General features: G+C 33.7%; 2 protein-coding genes across 2 annotated transcripts; both read right to left on the bottom strand.

Moving 5' to 3' along the window:
• Positions 1-2,127: 2,127 nt before the first annotated feature.
• Positions 2,128-3,376, bottom strand: LOC149909408 (trypsin-1-like). Its single transcript, XM_090119390.1, has 2 exons — positions 3,032-3,376; positions 2,128-2,395 (listed from the first exon to the last, which is right to left on the bottom strand). Exons 1-2 carry the CDS (start codon positions 3,155-3,157, stop codon positions 2,249-2,251), a joined length of 273 nt encoding a protein of 90 aa, XP_089975516.1. The 5' UTR covers positions 3,158-3,376; the 3' UTR covers positions 2,128-2,248.
• Positions 3,377-3,780: 404 nt separating this feature from the next.
• On the bottom strand, positions 3,781-18,239 carry LOC149909407 (transmembrane protease serine 9-like). The gene is made up of 10 exons (XM_090120164.1): positions 18,188-18,239; positions 16,296-16,467; positions 14,893-15,139; positions 14,348-14,509; positions 11,389-11,475; positions 9,420-9,536; positions 7,607-7,759; positions 7,369-7,519; positions 4,587-4,767; positions 3,781-4,042 (listed from the first exon to the last, which is right to left on the bottom strand). Exons 1-10 carry the CDS (start codon positions 18,237-18,239, stop codon positions 3,781-3,783), a joined length of 1,584 nt encoding a protein of 527 aa, XP_089976290.1.
• Positions 18,240-19,020: the final 781 nt, after the last annotated feature.

Raw genomic sequence — 19,020 nt, 5'->3', positions numbered from 1 at the left:
AGATTTTTTTCATAGTCGCCAAATTTGTACAATAATAAACTCAAACTCAAACTCAAACATTTATTTATTCAATTAGACTTCTTCCAGAAGCACTTTTGAATCGTCATTACATTCTTTAAATTTACCACCGATTCGGAAAGCAGTATCTATGGAGAAGAACCGGCAAGAAACTCCATAGTTGCTCTTTTAAAGTCATGTCCATATACAATATAATTTTACATTACATGTTACTTACATCTAACTACATAATATTATATATTATCATAATATCATAATATGCCAAAGAACTGTCCAGTTATTCTTATGCGACAACCCTCCATGGATTTTCATCTTCCATATATTCCTTAATGCGCAATCATAATCTTAACATTTTTGTCCAACGAGCCATATCATAATACTTAACATTTTTAAATATTATATTTTTAATTTATGTATTTTTGTGAAAACGCCCTTAATATAAAGAAAATAGCCAATTATTTAGTCCTGTTCTATTGAAAAACGACGTACTTTTTGACCTACGGAAATGGAAAGTCTAATTAAAGTTTTTATAAAACGTAAAAACGCAAAGTAAAGACAAACACAACATTTTAATAAAAAATATTATAATGGGGTTTTATTAATTTTAAACACTTTTTTTTAGTTGTTGTTTTGTCTGGAGAATTATTAGCAGGCGTAGTCACTAGTCACACGGTACCTATCTACCGTAACACTTTGACAACGTGTGACTGCGGTTTTCCAAACATGAAAATTTATCTCTTTATAGAATAGTATTGTATGACATTATTGTCAATTTACGACGAAGGCATCTTGGTAGTATACTTTAGCAACTTTGTTCAATTTAGTATTCTGAAAATCTTGTTTTATACTTTTTCATCGCCGTTTTTGTCGAAGTTGGGTTTTACTTTTTTTTTACTTTTTACTATACAACTCATTTATGTATTTCTGTACTATTGTGAACTCTGAGGTCCTCTTCATTGTCGGTAAGATTTTGCGATAAAAATGACAGCTTTTCGCATCAAGACTCAAGAGGATCATCTTACTCTTTCGGTAGGTATTTAATGAAAAATTAAATTGATTGTGAAGTCCCTTGCATTGGGGTAAGGGGCAGATGCATTATTAATACACCTGTTTCACTGATCGATTTTCATTAGAGCCAAGTAGGTGAACAGCTTTCTGTGTTTTGCCAGACCGATACATTTTTTTCTTCGTCTCCACCGGGAATCGAACCCAGGGGCCAGGACCCTCGGTTCTACGCTCACGCGTCAACCCCTGTACCAATGATGTGGTCTGCATCTTAATTTTATTAATTATCACAAATAGTTATAGACGAGATAAATTAATTGTAATGTCGAAGAGTCTTTATCAATTTGGTTCGTTTAGATAAAAAAAGAAAAATAAATTATATTTTTTCGAAAAATATCTAGTACAACAAAAATACATTCCCTTATCAGTTACCTTGTAAAGAAGTCATGTATTTTTGGAATAACAATCTTGTTAATTATTCAAAAAAGTAAAAAAAAACCCAACTTCGACAAAAACGGCGATGAAAAAGTATAAAACAAGATTTCCAGAATACTGAACTGAATAAAGTTGCTAATGTAGTTGCAAGAAAATGGACACAGGTCTCTACCAAGATGCCTTGTAAATACTATTCTGAAGTATGCAATATTCCACTATGTAGGTAAAAATAATAACATGACTATTTCCAAAAATGTAGATGTAAAGCTTCTGTAGCATATAATTTAATAAATCATATTCATGATAAAATATATATTTAATATACATACTGTTAAAGACGTTAAACTCATCTTAAACACTAATTGTATTGATGAAGTTCATTAGAATTATCACATTCGTGTCTGCGACTTCCAACAAACGATTTGTAACCTTACAATTAACTATTAACAGTTCAGGGTGGTTCAGGTTTTTAAAGAAACTGCACTTTTGCTCAGTAAACATTTAATTCATCAACGACAAACTGATAATAATAATCTATAAACAACTAAAAAATAAAACAAAAAACGTTTATAATAGACTACCAAAAGAAAGAAATAATTTATTCTTGTATCAACAAACAAAAAATATTTATATAGGTATATATAACGAACACAAGTTAATAAGGTAAAAATACATTATCCCCAAAATCCAATCCCGGTAAGAATACTCCCGTGAATACAACAACTGAAGATAAAACCACAAACGTTAATAATAAACTACCACAAGAGCTCAATAAATAAACAAAATATTATTAATTTGAGTCCACTATGCCCAAAATCCAATTCAGATAGGAGAACACTCTAGTATATACCTCCGGGTACCTAGAAGCGCAGCCTATACCCCAGGAGACGACGCCGACAAGCTTTCCATCAGCTGCTAATGGACCACCGGAATCACCCTGAAATAACAATCCATAGTTAAATGAGCAAATGTTCTTCTACAGTGCATTTAGCGAGCGAATGCGCATTCCACAGACATGTATAATGTATTATTTATATTCATGTCTGTGGCGCATTCTAACCCCTCTATGTCAAATAATTTAGTGTAAACAGGCATAGAGCATTCATTCATTGTTATTAGTGTGTTAGAAAAGATTCTATGCAATGTTGAATGTACTGAACAAAACTGAATACAAGTTTTCATCTACACTTTTTAGTGTACACTTCGTGATCTTTTGATCACGAAAGAATTCTCTAGATCTATATTCGTTTGAAATGAACCGTTACAAAAACGTTGCAATTTTTGATCTATAGAGACACGATGATACTCAACACGTTAGCTACCCTGCAAGTAAAATATGCAATATATATTAGTATGCGATTTGGCAATTATAGTTATTTTGATGACAATAATTGGGATTCTTGTGTTCCAAAACTCATATTTGTCATCAAAATGAAAAGAAATAATTACAATGCTACGGAAATATAGAGAATGACAAAATGCAAAACGTATAACGTGCGGTTAAATTATTTGTTAAAATTTGTTTTTAATACAAAAAATATGCGTTAATGTGAATTATTATTTCTATACTCACTTGACATCCTCCTCTATTACGTTCTCCTTCAGTGCAAATATGTTTTTGTGTAATGGGACCTATATCTTCATAATATCTTAACTTTTGTTGACACATTTGCACCGATATGGTTTTTACAGAAAGCATTTGGAGATTATCAGGTCTTGTTTGATAATCCTGAAATATTACAACACAGTAAATTGGCAGTCAATTATTATTATTTTCATGTTCAAGCTCGCAACATTAATGTAAAGTTTGCCAAATACCTTAACAGTAAAGCGCGTCACACACGGTGAATATACTATAATATTTTATCTTAAGATACTGTAATATTTTATATTACAGTATCTTAAGGTATCCGGTATCAGCCTTTGAATGTGATCTTGTTGGTTCCTAAATAAAACTTCCAAAATCTCTCTCCTGGTGATAGTAATGATTTATGGAAAACCATCGGTCTAGAGAGGTCTAGTATGTAGTAAGACATTGACATTCTATTGTTAATTTTTGTATGCCAATCAATTGGCGATTTGTGCTCAACAATGAATTATGTAACATCTGTAAATATTCCACATATCTTGCAAAATAAATCATTTCATTTCATTTCATTAGATGTTTAATTTTTCTCTCCATAAGAACCATCCCTGTCCTCCGAATATTATACCAGGAATATTATAAAAAACAATTAACAAAATCGGTTCAGCCGATCTCGAGCTTTGCGCTTACCAACACATTTGGCGATTAATTTTTATTATATAGGTAAGATAACGATACTAAACATAACGTACATCTGTAAATCCCCATCCTGAAATTACGCAGGTTGTGTTAGCAGGAGTATCCTCATCAGGCAAGGCCATGGGAGCCACTTTAGAGTAGTATCGAATCTCTTCAGCTACTTCAAGAAGAGCGATATCATTTACGTAAGTTGTGTCACTAAAATTCGGGTGGTTTATTATTTGTTTCACAGCATATGTATCACCACCTGACGACAGTTTGTTGGTTCCAACTACCACCGTTATTCTGGCGGCACGGAGACTGTAAAAAAACCATTGAAAAAAACTTGATATCTGAAAATTACTCCAAATTTTCTTGTACCTACAAAAATATGTCATAAATATGTATAATTTAAAGTACGTCGCAACTGCTTTTTTTCTTATTCCAGATGAAAACAATTTAAATGTTAATTTATAAACTTCTATTTTACATGTTTATTCCTCTGTTAATTTATTTTATAATTATATGATTATGTCATACCAAAGTAAAAAAGGGTAACACTCGCTGTATTCTAGTGATATACTGGGTTAATATGTGATGTAGCTCTGGGGGTCTCTTTTATAACTTGATGAATTTTTTGAAATGTTAAGAGATGTCAAATCTTTAATTTCTAAGTCTTTTTAAAATTTGACCTCACTTTTATTCTAGCCCTTAAATGAGCCGAAAGCGGTTGCCATAAAACTATAACAAAAATTTGGCCTGATTTTTATTATAAATGAGCCGGAAGCGGTTACCGTAACACTATTCCAAGGCTTAAAAATAAAATAATAGTGTTTCATAAAAAATATTAATAATAATACTTTACTAGACTGTGCAATGCGCAGCTGTCAACACCCAAGTCGGTCTGATGATGGAGGCGCCACAGAAGTGGGACTCAGCGGAGATGTTCATCCTCAATGATACTTGAGATGGAAAAGCTCCTTCTGGTGCATCTTCTCCACCTAATATTTTAGTATCAGGATCACGTAATGCTTGAAAAGCTCCTGCTGTAATTTAAAATTTTTATTTAATCTCTATTAAAACTATTTCTTAACAACAATCAGTTTTGTGTTATAGTCTGTATTTTAGCTTGTGCAAGGTTTTCTGTTAACCAATGTTAACATAATATTTTTATATGTTTAAGTTTCTACTTTCTATGGAACTTTTATTTCTAGAAATTAAAGATTTTAACGGATTTTCAATGCGATTTATTCATTATATTATTTCCCCGATGCTCGCTGCAAAGTGTGCGAAACGTATAAATCGCGTTTAAAATCCGTTAAAATCTGAAAATTTTTATTTCTATTTTATTATGTGCATCATATTATGCATTCATAAGATATATATTATTAAAAGAAATCATAAAATTACAAATGAAAATATGCCTTACCTTCTGCGACCCAAGGACCAAAAAGTAGGAATAAAATGAAATTTTTATACATTGTAATTAATTTACTATCGTATCTATTTCTACTTGTAACTTTTGATCACTTCGAATGCTTCGTTTTCTTTTGACTGAATTACCTTAAATTGTTGGCTTAATATTAACATAACTCTCTCGACTTAGAAGTGACGTACTATACGAATTAACTTACAGTTTAATTAATAATTACTTCATTGAAAAGTTACATTTGGGGTTGCATTTTTTAGAGGACGCAATTTTATTTTTTTGATGTGAAGGGGGGGTCAGTTTGAAGCTATCACCAAGTTTGTGGGGTCGCCACCCTTGTCCCACGGCCGCCATCTTGAAAATAGCGGTTGATATGGTTTTTACGATATATCTCTTAAACTATTTATTTGATGAAAAACATTGAGTAACATTATTTGTTGAAAATTAAATTCTCTACAACTTTGGTCCAGTAACTTTTTGTCGTAGAACTATAAATAAAAAAGTTATAAGTGAAAATGTTCAGAAATTAGAGATATTTATATTTTTCAATAAAACTTTTTTGAAATGATATCAGACCATTTTTGTAGATTGTTTTTCGAGGAACAACTTTTATATACAACATTTTGTCATTAAGTAAATAGCTAAGGTTTTACAGCGCTCCGAAGTGAGTACTAATTTTCAGTACTCTGATCTATACAGTATACTTATATTATATGTGTAAATATAATAATTTGTCATCAGTAATTGTTTTTTTTTGTTATAATTTTATATAAGTATTTTTAATAATAAATTTTGCAATATTATTAATAATTAATTATTGAATCTTTTCCCCACCACCCAGGAGATACAGTCTGGAAGCGCGTTTTTTTTACGTCGAAAAGCAGGGCTGAAATGTTCTGCAGTGTGCTTCCATTGTTGTGGAGTCTGGGAAAAGAGCCAATAGCCAATATATTATGTATAGTTACTACTGAAAAATAGTACTCACTTCTGAGCGCTGTAAAACCTTAGCTATTGATGTAATGAAAAAATGTTGTATATAAAAGTTGTTCCTCGAAAAACAATCTACAAAAATGGTCTAATATCATTTCTTCGTAAAATTATAAAAAAAAGTTTTATTGAAAAATATTAACATCTCTAATTTCTGAACATTTTCGATTATAACTTTTTTATTTATAGTTCTACGACAAAAAGTTACTGGACCAAAGTTGTAGAGAATTTAATTTGCAACTAATAACGTTAACGATATTTTTTTATCAAATAAATAGTTTAAGAGATATATCGTAAAAACCATTCCAACCGCTATTTTCAAGATGGCAGCCGTGGGACAAGGGTGGCGACCCCACAAACTTGGTTTTAGCTTCACACTGACCCCCCCTACATATCAAAAAAACAAAATTGCGTCCTCTAAAAAACGCATGGGGCCTAAATAATGTAACATTTCAATGAACTAAATGTATAATTGCAGTTTAAGGGCCGATTTTTCAATCCCGAGATAAACAGTCTAATAACTACCCTCGAATAGATTTAGGGCCGATTTTTCAATCCCGAGATAAACAGTCTAATAACTACCCCTCGAATAGATTTATTCAATTATTTAACTAACTCATAACGGCTCGCCTATTTTTCAATCGTGTTTTATTTGATGAATAACTATCTGACCAAATATTTCCATATTGGCAGCTCTGCTATCGGAGTGGCGAAACAAACATATGTATTAAATTAGTCAGGTTAGAGCGGGATAGAGTCAACTCTTGCAATTTGTCAACAACCGTCATTATGACTCACGTCAGGAGTGCATTTTAAGTTTGTCTTGTATTGCTCTTGTCTTCTATGATTGTTGATTGTTGTTTTGATTCGAGTAAAGAGTTTGGTTAAACTTGTGTTTCAATTTATATATTTTACGATGGAAACGACATACTTAAAGGCAGCGTTCGGCAAATTTTCAATGGCATGGTCATCAGTACTATCAAAAACATCAATTTCAATATGATTTTAATTGATAATAATTATATAGAATTATGATTTTAAAATTTCTTTACAGGGTTTTTGGGTTGCACATTTGACGCATCTGTATTAATTTTGTATCCCAATTCTCTGCCGATAATTAATGCGGTGCAGTAGACAACTGTGTGTATGTGACTTAAATCAGAATCTAGGCTATAAAAATTACTGAGACTAAAGTGGTTAAAAATATAAATCAATTCGTATAGTTTTTTACTTGCTTTAAGACGTGGAAGTTTTGGGCGGGTAGTTGAATCTGTATCATAATAAAATGCAAACATTATTTCCATTTCCCTCATCAATTTTAATAAATTAATATCATTTTGTGCCAAATCATTTGTTTCTAAGTCTTCTGAATGTTCTGGTTCCTGGGGTGAGAGTGTGCATGAATGGTTAATGTTCGTATGTGTTGGTGTGAGAGAACTATTGTGTAGGTTTGGTATAGTGCGGCTAACGCGGCTAGTGGAATTTAATGTATTATCAGCAGCTGTATACGCTTTCTGTGATAATTCCGTTGGTTGGTGATTAAGGTCCTGAGCTTCTATTGTATTTTTAATAGCCTCTCTTTCAGTTGCAGATATTCTATTACCATTAAGTATTACTCTAATCTGATACGATAAACGTTGTTCGCTTAAGAAATTTAATTCTGGGAATGATTCAATAAATTTGGAATATAATAGTGGTCTGTATCCTTTCATTCATTCGTTAGTTTCATTCATTGTGACTATATAGTAGCATCTAAGTAGCTCTTTATTGATTTCATCAGTCCATTGTAGTCTTTGGCGCTGTTTTCCTGCTTTTGTTACTAACGGTCTCATATTGTTTAGAATATTACTAGATGTAGTATTGGTTGCAGTAGTTTGATTTGAGTTTTGATTTGACTGATTTTGAGTCAATAAAGGTAAGCATGATGTTGGTTTTTCCGCATTGTGTTGAGTCCGAATTCCTTTAGATTTTAAAACTTCCTGTTTAATTTGTTCTAGAACGTCAAGTGGTAGCATTTTGTTGTTAATAATGGCTCGTTTTTGGTCTCCAATTCTTTGTTTTGTAACTATAATGTGAGGGAATTTATTAGTGAATGCTTTGTATAACGGATCAAGATATTGTTTTGTGTTTTGTTCTAGGTTTGTTATTTGAAGATATGTACGCCATATGAACATATTCATTTCATTAGTCCAGTATATCCGCGTACGTTTATTGCTGGTTGCAGTGGGAGCAGGATTAGTGGCTATTGCCTCCTGTTCAACATCTGCCAACGTCGGGGAGATAGATGTATGAGTCGATGGTGCAGATGAGTTCATACTAAGAGATGATGAACTGGGTGAATGTATGAGGTCATTGGTGGAAGATGTACGTGATAAATAACATGGTTCACTTGTCGTTTGACTGACATGACTATAGCTTATAGACCGGGAGATACTGACACAAAATTTCGAGTCATTTGTAACAGGATGGCGGTTCTACAGGGTTCTTAGTTCGCAATGACAAAAAGAAAAATGATGGTGTGAACGCTGGTACCGGTGGGTTAGTCGCGTGGGCGTTAGTCGAACTCGTCGGAAAATAGCGAAAGTCAAACGATTTGTAACAGTATGGCACTTATTTTTCCTGTAAGTTTGAGGATCAACGAATATAAATACAAAATTTCAAAGATCTAGGTGTTGGAAATCTTCACTTATATAAATTAATAATAAATTTATTTTTCAAGTATGACAGCACTTTTTCCCCCTACTAGAAGTATGGCAAATATAATAATGGTCACATTTTATCAAATACTCTCCAAAAAGCCAAATGCAATACTGGTACAAAAAGATAGGCGAAATAAAAAAATTTTGCAGATTTTCGGCGGTATGGCGACCATTTGGAATCGTCCGAAAAGTATGGCATGGCGATTTTCGTAAATGGCTGCACGACGATGGTTACCTGTGCAAAAGTTAGCTTGGTACAAATGGTTGAATAATTGTTTTTTTTAAATCAACACATTCGCGTCGGTATGGCGGGCTGTAAGTCATACCGGAAAAGTATGGCATGACACTACCGCCTACTTCTTTTTTATGGGCTATCGGTAAATTCTAAAATTTTTGTGTTACAAATCGTTTGACTTTCGCTATTTTTCCGACGAGTTCGCCTAACGCCCACGTGACTAACCCACCGGTACCAGCGTTCATACCATCATTTTTCTTTTTATCATTGCGTACTAAGACCCCTGTAGAACCGCCATCCTGTTACAAATGACTCGAAATTTTGTGTCAGTATCTCCCGGTCTATTACAACAGTTTGTGACTGGGTAAGCTGCGATTCGTTGCCCTCCCCCAGAGTACGAAGGGCTCTGCCTGAGCCAGATGGCTCAGGACGGGATTCTCCTCCGCTATCAGCTTCGGTACCCGCCTGGGGTAGTATACGTGTACTTCTTAAACGCATCGCATATCCCTCAGTCCGCATCATCCGCATGTCAGTTATTCAAAAAATAATAACATGTTTCTTCTCTAAACAAACAAACAAACAAACAAAAATACTTTATTGTGCACCACAGAGAAAAGTACAAATAAGGACAAAATACATTACTTAATAAAAGAGCACAACAGGCGGTCTTATCGCTCAGACAGCGATCTCTTCCAGACAACCTGGTGGACAAGGAGACGCAGTGCAAAAGTAATTAAAAACAGGGCAAAGTGCACTAAGAACAGAAAAATAAAATAAAATAAATAAATTAAAAATAAATAAAAATAGTTACATATTATATAAATAGATAATAATATAAGCTTATAAATATACATAAACATACACATATATACATATACATAATGTACATACATAATATAACTACATAAATAGATACAAACATATACATATATTATAATAGGAAAATAAACATACATATATATTTACACATACATAAAATAGAAAACGCACACCAACACAATTGACTAATAAAATAAACAATGAAATTACCGACTAATTGGATAAGTAAAATTGCTTCAGTAAGTTTTTGAACGTAGATAGAGATTGAGCTGCTCTTATGTCTAAGGGTAAAGCATTCCAAAGTCTAATGGCACGCACAGTGAACGAAGAGTTATAAACATGATTAACATGCGGTGGCATTGCTAGACGGTGTTTATTAGAGGAACGCGTCGGGTTGACGTTAGACACAAGGAACTCAAATCTCTCTTTTAAGTATAGCGGAGTTCTCGGATCAAACAGAACACAGTACAGGAGGTGAAGGATATGAGTATTTCGGCGAAGACGGATGGGAAGCCATTTGAGCTTAGTGCGAAACTCGGAGACGTGATCGTATTTGCGCAAGCCAAACACAAACCTTATGCAGAAATTCTGAAGGCGCTCAAGGCAGTCTAGGTGGTATTCGAAGAGGTCAGGATAGCACGCATCAGCATAATCTATGATAGGTAAAAGGAGTGTTTGGACGAGCGCAATCTTAGTCGGTATCGGCAGAAAATTACGTAAGCGACGGAGCGAACCCGCAGCAGCAAAAACCTTTTTACGAACCTCCTTTATTTGACGATTCCAAGATAGACAGGAATCAATCCAAATCCCCAGACACTTAATTTCGGAACTATACGGTATGGCAATCCCATCAACTATTACTCTAGGCAAAGTAGAAAAATCTAATTTGGATACAAAGTATTTCGTACCGTTAATCTCTAGTTATAAAGCTTGTGTAGCATCATATAATAAATCATATTCATGATAAAATCTATATTTAATATACTGTTAAAACTATAAACTCATCTTAAACACTAATTGTATTGATGAAGTTCATTAGAATTATCACATTCGTGTCTGCAACTTCCAACAAACGATTTGTAACCTTATAATTAACTATTAACAGTTCAGGGTGGTTCAGGTTTTAAAAAAAACTGCGGATTTGCTCAATAAACATTTAATGCATCAAAAACAAACGGATAATAATAATGTATAAACAACTAAAAGATAAAACAAAAAACGTTAATAATAGACTACCAAAAGAATGAAAGAAAGAAATAATTTATTCTTGTATCAACAAACAAAAATATTTAAAACTAAAGCAAAATACAAGTAAATAAGGTAAAAATACATTATCCAAAAATCCAATAGGAATACTCCCGTGAATACAACAACTGAAGATAACCACAAACGTTAATAATAAACTACCACAAGAGCTCAATAAAGAAACAAAATATTATTAATTTGAGTCCACTATGCCCAAAATCCAATCCAGGTAGGCGAACACTCTTGTATTTACCTCCGGGTAACTAGAAGCGCAGCCTAGACCCCAGGAGACGACGCCGACAAGCTTTCCATCACATGCTAATGGAGCACCGGTATCACCCTGAAATAACAATCCATAGTTAAATGAGCAAATGTTCTACTACGGTGCTTTAGATCAAACGAGCGAATGCGCATTCTAACCCCTCCATGTCATATTATTTAGTGTAAACAGGCATAGAGCATTCTTTCGTTGTTATTAGTGCGTTAGAAAAGATTCTATGCAATGTTGAATGTACTGAACAAAACTGAATACGAGTTTTCATCTAAACTAAAAGATCACGAAATAATTATCTGGCTCTATATTCGTTTGGTCTTAATGAACCGTTACAAAAACGTTGCATTTATTGATCTATAGAGACACGATGATACTCAACATCTGCAAGTAAAATATGCAATTATATCTATACTAATATTATAAAGAGGAAAGGTTTGTAATTATGTAAGTATGTATGTATGGTTTTCACGCATAAACTACTGGACCGATTTCAAAAATTCTTTCACCATTTGAAAGCTGCATCTTCACTGAGCAACATAAGCTATATTGCATTATCAAAAAAATTAGAGATCCTTACCAAAAATGCAATAATGTAACCCAAGGTGTAAAAAATTCCTTAATAAAAATTCTGTCATCGCGTGTGCTGCGGAATCTATTGAGGATAGAACAAAAAAATGTTCTACGGTATTATAGAATGGATCAATACCTACAAGAAAGTCCGCGATACCATATGTCCATCTTCAGTAGTTATGTTATTACAACAACTTTTTTACGTTTTCAAAGTACTTAAATAGAAGTGCCGACAGTAATCAAACCATCTTATCCATAAGTGAAGTCCAATGTCCCCTAGTGGGGTAAGGGGCAGATGCATTACACATCTGTTTCACTGATCGAATTTCTTTAGAGACAAGAAGGTGATCAGCCTTCTGTGTCCTGCCAGACCGAGACATTTTTTTTTCTTCGTCTCCACCGGGAATCGAACCCAGGACCCCTCGGTTCTACGCTCACGCGTCAACCACTGTACCAAGGAGGCGGCATCTTATCCATATACATATGTATATTAATCCTTATCCCATTAAATGATGTTTTATTATAGACTGTTTCAATACTAGCAAAATACTTTTTAAATTAAAAAAAATGGATATTCCATTCAAAAGATATAACGAATTTTTAAAAGTGTCAATCCGTAGTGATTATAATATCCTCTTTGGTGTCAATCTACAGAAAATAGTAGGTATACTGTTTAATACAATGAGCAGGCGTAGTGCGGGATAGGGTGAAGGTGATTTTCATATGATTAAAAATTAAACCTATAGTCCGACCTATAGTAGACTTTTCACTGTCACGATAGCGTCTTTCCAAACTATACAAGGCCAGTACGCAACGGTGTGAAACTAATCACGTATAGTTTGGAAATAACTTTTTTACAAAGTTCTTTCAATCTATACAACAGCAGTACGCAAATACTCGCGTATACTTTGTAGTGAAGTAAGTAAGAATAGCGCTCCAAAACATACAGCGCCAGTACGCATGCGGACTAATCTTGTATGTTTCGGAGTAAGCGCGGCGTCTTTCCATTGCTCGCGCTTATATTATTGTATTGCTGTTTTGAAATCTATTATTAAAATGCATGTGTATTGTGTATGTAATGTTGCGTACTGATCGTATATTTTTTGTATCGAGGATGCTTGTGCCTTCGTTCCCGACTATACTGCACTACTTACAATAATTGACAATAGTGCTAAAATGTAAGAATCTAATAAGTCCAGAAGAAGACGGTTGCGAGGCGACGGAGCCCCGATTCGCAGGGCTCCTATTTTTGTGTAGTTAAAAAATAACACGAACCTAACCTAACCCAACCTAACCCTTATATCTGTTACCTATTTATTTTTCTAAGCTCACCTAATAATATTTTTATTCCATATTTTACTGAATCAATCAAGAAGAATAAGAATATACAGATATAGCCAGATATTATAGCTTTACAAGTCTTTGATTGCCTATATATTTATTATTTCGCTCAAGCGTAAGTGGTGTAGTAGGTATATTTAGTTATATTTTGCGTACTGATCGTGTATAGTTTGGAACGAAGAATCAAGCATCCGCGTTACAAAGTATACACGATCAGTACGCAAAATTCGTGTATATTTTGTAATAACAAACTTAAAAACAGCATTACAAAGTATACACGAGCAGTTTCCTATGGTTGCGTTCTGGCTATGTATAGTTTGGAAATACGCGTCACGATATCGCTATCTATGCGGGTGAAACCGCAGGGCATTGCTAGTACTATATACAGGGTGTCCCACCGTTGGTATACTAAGCTCAAAGGATAGTTTTGCATATGCTGAGTACGTAAAAAATACTTATAAAATTCCAGACGCATTTTTTTTTTCAAATAGATGAATTCTTAAAACTCTGTGTGTACACCCCTAACAAGCAACCCGCCCTAATTTGCCACCCGCACGTGAGCTATCGTTTAAGATTATGTTTTCATAGACAAAATGCTCACATTAGCAAAGCCATATGCCGGCTGCGCGAAGCTAGAGAAGAAAACATGGATTTGGAGAAAAAAAATAGGATTTTTTTTGACTTAATTTTGTTGTTTAACTAGTTTTAACGTGATCAGTGTATGCAAAACTACAACCCCTTTCGCGCTTAGTATACCAATAGTGGGACACCCTGTATATTAGTATGCGATCGCGATTTGGCAATTATAGTTCTTTTGATGACAATAATTGGGATTCTTGTGTTCCAAAACTCATATTTTGATCTTGAATTTGTCATCAAAATGAAAAGAAATAATTCCGATGCTGCGGAAATAAAATATAGAGATTGACAAAATGCAAAAAGTATAACGTGGGGTTAAATTTTTTGTTAAAATTTGTTTTTAATAAAAAAAATATGCATTATTGTTAATTATTATTTCTATACTCACTGAACATCCTTCGCTATCACGTTCACGTTTTCCTTCAGTACAAATTTGTTTTTGTGTAATAGGATCTATATCTTCATAATATCTTAACTTTTGTTGACACATTTGCACCGATATGGTTTTTACAGAAAGCATTTCGAGATTATTAGGTCTTGTTAGATCATCCTAAAATATTACAACACAGTAAAATTGGCAGTCAATTATTATTATTTTCATGTTCAAGCTCGCAGAATTAATGTAAAGTTTGCCAAATACCTAAACTGTAATACCACAGATTAGATACTTTACGTTCAAATGATCAAAAAAGTCTTTGAATGTGATCCTGTTGGTTCCTAAATAAATATTCCAAAATCTCTCTCCTGGTGATAGCAAAGTTTTATGGAGAACTAGCGGTCTAGATGTTTACTTTTTCTCTCCATAAGAACCATCCTTGTACTCCAAGGAATATTAACTCAATCGGTTCAGCCGTTTTCGAGTTTTGCGCTTACCAACACATTTGGCGTATAACTTTTATTATAGGTAAGATAACGATACTAAACATAACGTACATCTGTAAATCCCCATCCTGAAATTACGCAGGTTGTGTTAGCAGGAGTATCCTCATCAGGCAAGGCCATGGGAGCCACTTTAGAGTAGTATCGAATCTCTTCAGCTACTTCAAGAAGAGCGATATCATTTACGTAAGTTGTGTAACTAAAATTCGGGTGGTTTATTATTTGTTTCACAGAATATATTTCACCACCTGACGACAGTTTGTTGGTTCCAACAACCACCTTTATTTCTGCGGCACGGAGACTGTAAAAAAACTTGATATCTGAAAATTACTCAAAATTTTCCTGTACATATAAAAATCCTTTATAAACATGTATTTATCCGCCATAATTGTCTTTTCTTATTGCAAGTGGAAACAATTTAAATGTTAATTTATAAACTTCTATTGTACATGTTAATTCCTGTGTTAATTTATTTTATAATTATATGATTAAGCCATACTATTGAGTAAAAAATGGTTACATTCGCTGTATTCTAGTGATATACTGGGTTAATAATTAATATGTGATGTAGCTCTAAGGGGGTCTCTTTTATAACTTGATGCGTTTTTTGAAATGTTAAGAGATACTGGAACTATCAAATCTTTCATTTCTAAGTCTTGTTAAAATTTGACCTCACTTTTATTCTAGCTATTAAATGAGCCGAAAGCGGTTGCCATAAAACTATTGCAAAAATTTGGCCTGACTTTTATTCTAAACTAGCTTACCGCCCGCGGCCTCGCCCGCTTTGTCTAAAACCTAATAAATTATATACTAAAACGGTAAAACCTTCCTCTTGAATCACTCTATCTATTAAAAAAACCGCATCAAAATCCATTGCGTAGTTTTAAAGATTTAAGCATACAAAGGGACATAGGGACAAAGAAAGCGACTTTGTTTTATACTATGTAGTGATGAGCCGAAAGCGGTTACCATAAAACTATAGCACGGTTAAAAAATAATAGAACCGTCGTAACTAAAATGATGTCTCATAAAAAGTATTTATAATAATACTTTAAAGATTGTCTAATCTAAAAATGAACGCCCCTCCACTAAACTTAATTGTTTCAATGTGTGAGGACAAATAATTATTGAACCACTTTATATGTGTGCGCGCGTCGATTCTACTGCAAACTTTGACACTCGCGCACTGATTTGTCAACTAATCGGGCGATCAGTTCAGGTGCCTAGCATTGTATGGCGGGGAGAGCGCGCTATGTACGGAATGACACGTCCGTTCTGTCGTGCATCGCGTCATTTATGCACTAGTTGGCCAACTGGTCCTGTCGTTCGGGCATGGACGGGACTGGAGGACTGAACGACCAATGAGGCAGACCAATTTGTGTGTATTGCGTCTATACACGTACTTTGTACGTAAACACAGTGGAGGGGCGTTCATTTTTAGATTAGACAATCTATACTTGACTGTGCAATGCGCAGCTGTCACTACCCAAGTCGGTCTGATGATGGTGGCGCCACAGAAGTGGGACTCAGCGGAGATATTGTTCTTCCTCAATGATACTTGAGATGGAATAGCTCCTTCTGGTGCGTCGTCTAAACCTACTAGATCACTTGGTGTTTGAAAAGCTCCTGCTGTAATTTAAAATTTTTATTCAACCTCTATTAAAACTATTTCTTAGCAACAATCAGTAAGGGAATTAGTGTTATAGTCTGTATTTTTGCATTCTAGCTTGTGGAAGGTTTTCTGTTAACCATTGTTAAACAATGTTACTCTCTTGTATTAACATACTAATTTTATATGTTTCGGTTTCTATGGAACTTTTATTTCTAGATTTTAAAAATTTTAATGGATTTTAAATGCGATTTCTTTCATTACTAGCTGTCCCGGCGAACTTTGTACCGCCTCAACATTTTCTGCATCTTCTTCTGTGCTAATTGCATCGCATAAATGGATGTAATCTTCAAAACGCAATTTAGCTACGCACGCTACTCAATATTGTTAACGCAGTCGACGTAATCGCAACGAATAATTATTATTGTCAGAATTTTTACATTTTTATTGATTTTTTTTAACAATTAATCGAACTAACCTTCTTGGGTAGTTTCCCCACCAAAAATACCTAATCAATTTTTGAAAGCACGCGTAAACACTTTAATTGCACGTTTCAATAATTGATTTTAAAAAAATACAGACAATAGTTTATTCACCCTTTTTTCTTTTTAATTATTTTACATAAAATAAATTTTTGAACGCATGAATGTCAAACAATATTTACCGAATTTGACAGGATTGACAACTAATGATTGACATGTACGAAAATCAAAATTTTTGGAAAATATTTATTGGTCTAGTTTTTGTTGTTTTTAGTATTTATTCTGCTATTCTGGGCGGAGACAAATCCAAAAAATCTAAAACCATGAAAATTGGTTCTGCAGATCTCGAGTTATAAGTGTTGGAACATACACGACTTTCTTTTATATATAATATAGTCATGGACGTATAAAAAAAGACGGACGCCGTATTACGAACAAACAACGTGAAGCCACCATAGTAAGCTAGCGATCGTGTCAAGACAATAAACACGCGCGCACTCTCACCATAGTAAGCTAGTCGGCCGCCATTACGTCGTGAACTACCGACTGATTAACTGCGTCACTGTTTCACAAAAAATATTTAAAATGCCGTCTTGCGTGGTTAAATGGTGTCGCAACAGTACAATTTTAAATAACAAAACACAAGGGATTACATTCCACAGGGAAGCAAGTTATTTCTTTTATGTTTTAATGACAAAATTATTACGGCAAAATTTATAGAAAAAAATACAGCCGCCATTGTCATCAGGACAGCTGTTGCCATGGCAACATGGCACACACACATGGATGTTTCGCCGCCATTACTAGGCTTCACTCAATGTTTAGGCGATATACCGTCCGTCTTTTTTTATACGTCCATGATATAGATATTATTTTCCCGATGCTCGCTGCAAAGTGTGCGAAACGTCGGGAATATAATATCTATAGTACCTAATATTATTAAGAGGAAAGGTTTGTAATTATGTATATGTATGTATGTATGGTTTTCACGCATAAACTACTGGATCGATTTTGATGAAATTTGGCACAGCCAATCTTTAGGCCCTGAGAAAGAACATAGGCTACCTTTTATACCTTGAACTATGAACCACGGGCGAAGCCGGGGCGGATCGCTAGTAATGAATAAATCGCGTTTAAAATTCGTTAAAGTCTTTAATTTTTATTTTCTATTTTATTATGTTTATCATATTATGCATTCATAAGATATAACTATATTATTAATATAAATCATAAAATTACAAATGAAAATATGCCTTACCTTCTGCGACCCAAGGACCAAAAAGTAGGAATAAAATGAAATTTTTATACATTGTAATTAATTTACTATCGTATTTAAATGTTATTTGTAACTTTTGATCACTTCGAATGCTTCGTATTCTCTTGACTGAATTACCTTAAATTGTTGGCTTAATTTAAACAAAACTCCCTCGACTTAGAATTAGAAGTGACGTACTATACGAATTAACTTACAGTTCAATTAATAATGTATAATTGCAGTTGAGAATTAAATTGTCAAATAAAATTGTATACAACATTTGTAGTAGTGAGCGTAATAATTATGCTCACTACTACAAATGTTTAAAATGCAGCCTATAATTAAAATTCATTCATAAGCCATACATGGAAACGAACGAGTTTAATGGGATGTTCTTCGAAATTATTTACAACTGATCTTATCAGGAAAAACTAATATTGTTTAAAATATATTAAACTTTAGTCTAATATCGTAACTTTATATAAGACGTCAAGTTTTCACTTATAATACCACAAGAGCTTCAAAATTATCGGGTATTTTCCGATAGGTTCGTTGCAAACAAATGAAGGAGTCAAGTTTTTAGTCAAGGTTAAAAAATCACGAGCGCGAAGCGTGAGTGATTATTCCTGAAATCTTGACGACTTTATTTGTTTGCAGGGAACCTTGAGGGAAATGCCAGATAATTTCGAAGCTCGTGTGGTATTCGGGGGATTATTTTTCCGTCCCAAATGTCGGCCAATAATTTCACAATTGAATTCAACCTGTCAGTTTGACGTCAACGACCAGAGAAAATTTTCAAAAAATTATCAGTATAATACCATGTAGGTTGTACCACG

This window comes from Colias eurytheme, chromosome 3 (genome assembly GCF_061535395.1).
Source record: "Colias eurytheme isolate Ceu_HAF_F1 chromosome 3, ilColEury1 Martin Lab GWU primary, whole genome shotgun sequence".
NCBI lineage: Eukaryota > Metazoa > Arthropoda > Insecta > Lepidoptera > Pieridae > Colias > Colias eurytheme.
Note: the sequence above shows the minus strand (reverse complement) of the source record. Positions and strands in the feature narration are given on the sequence as shown.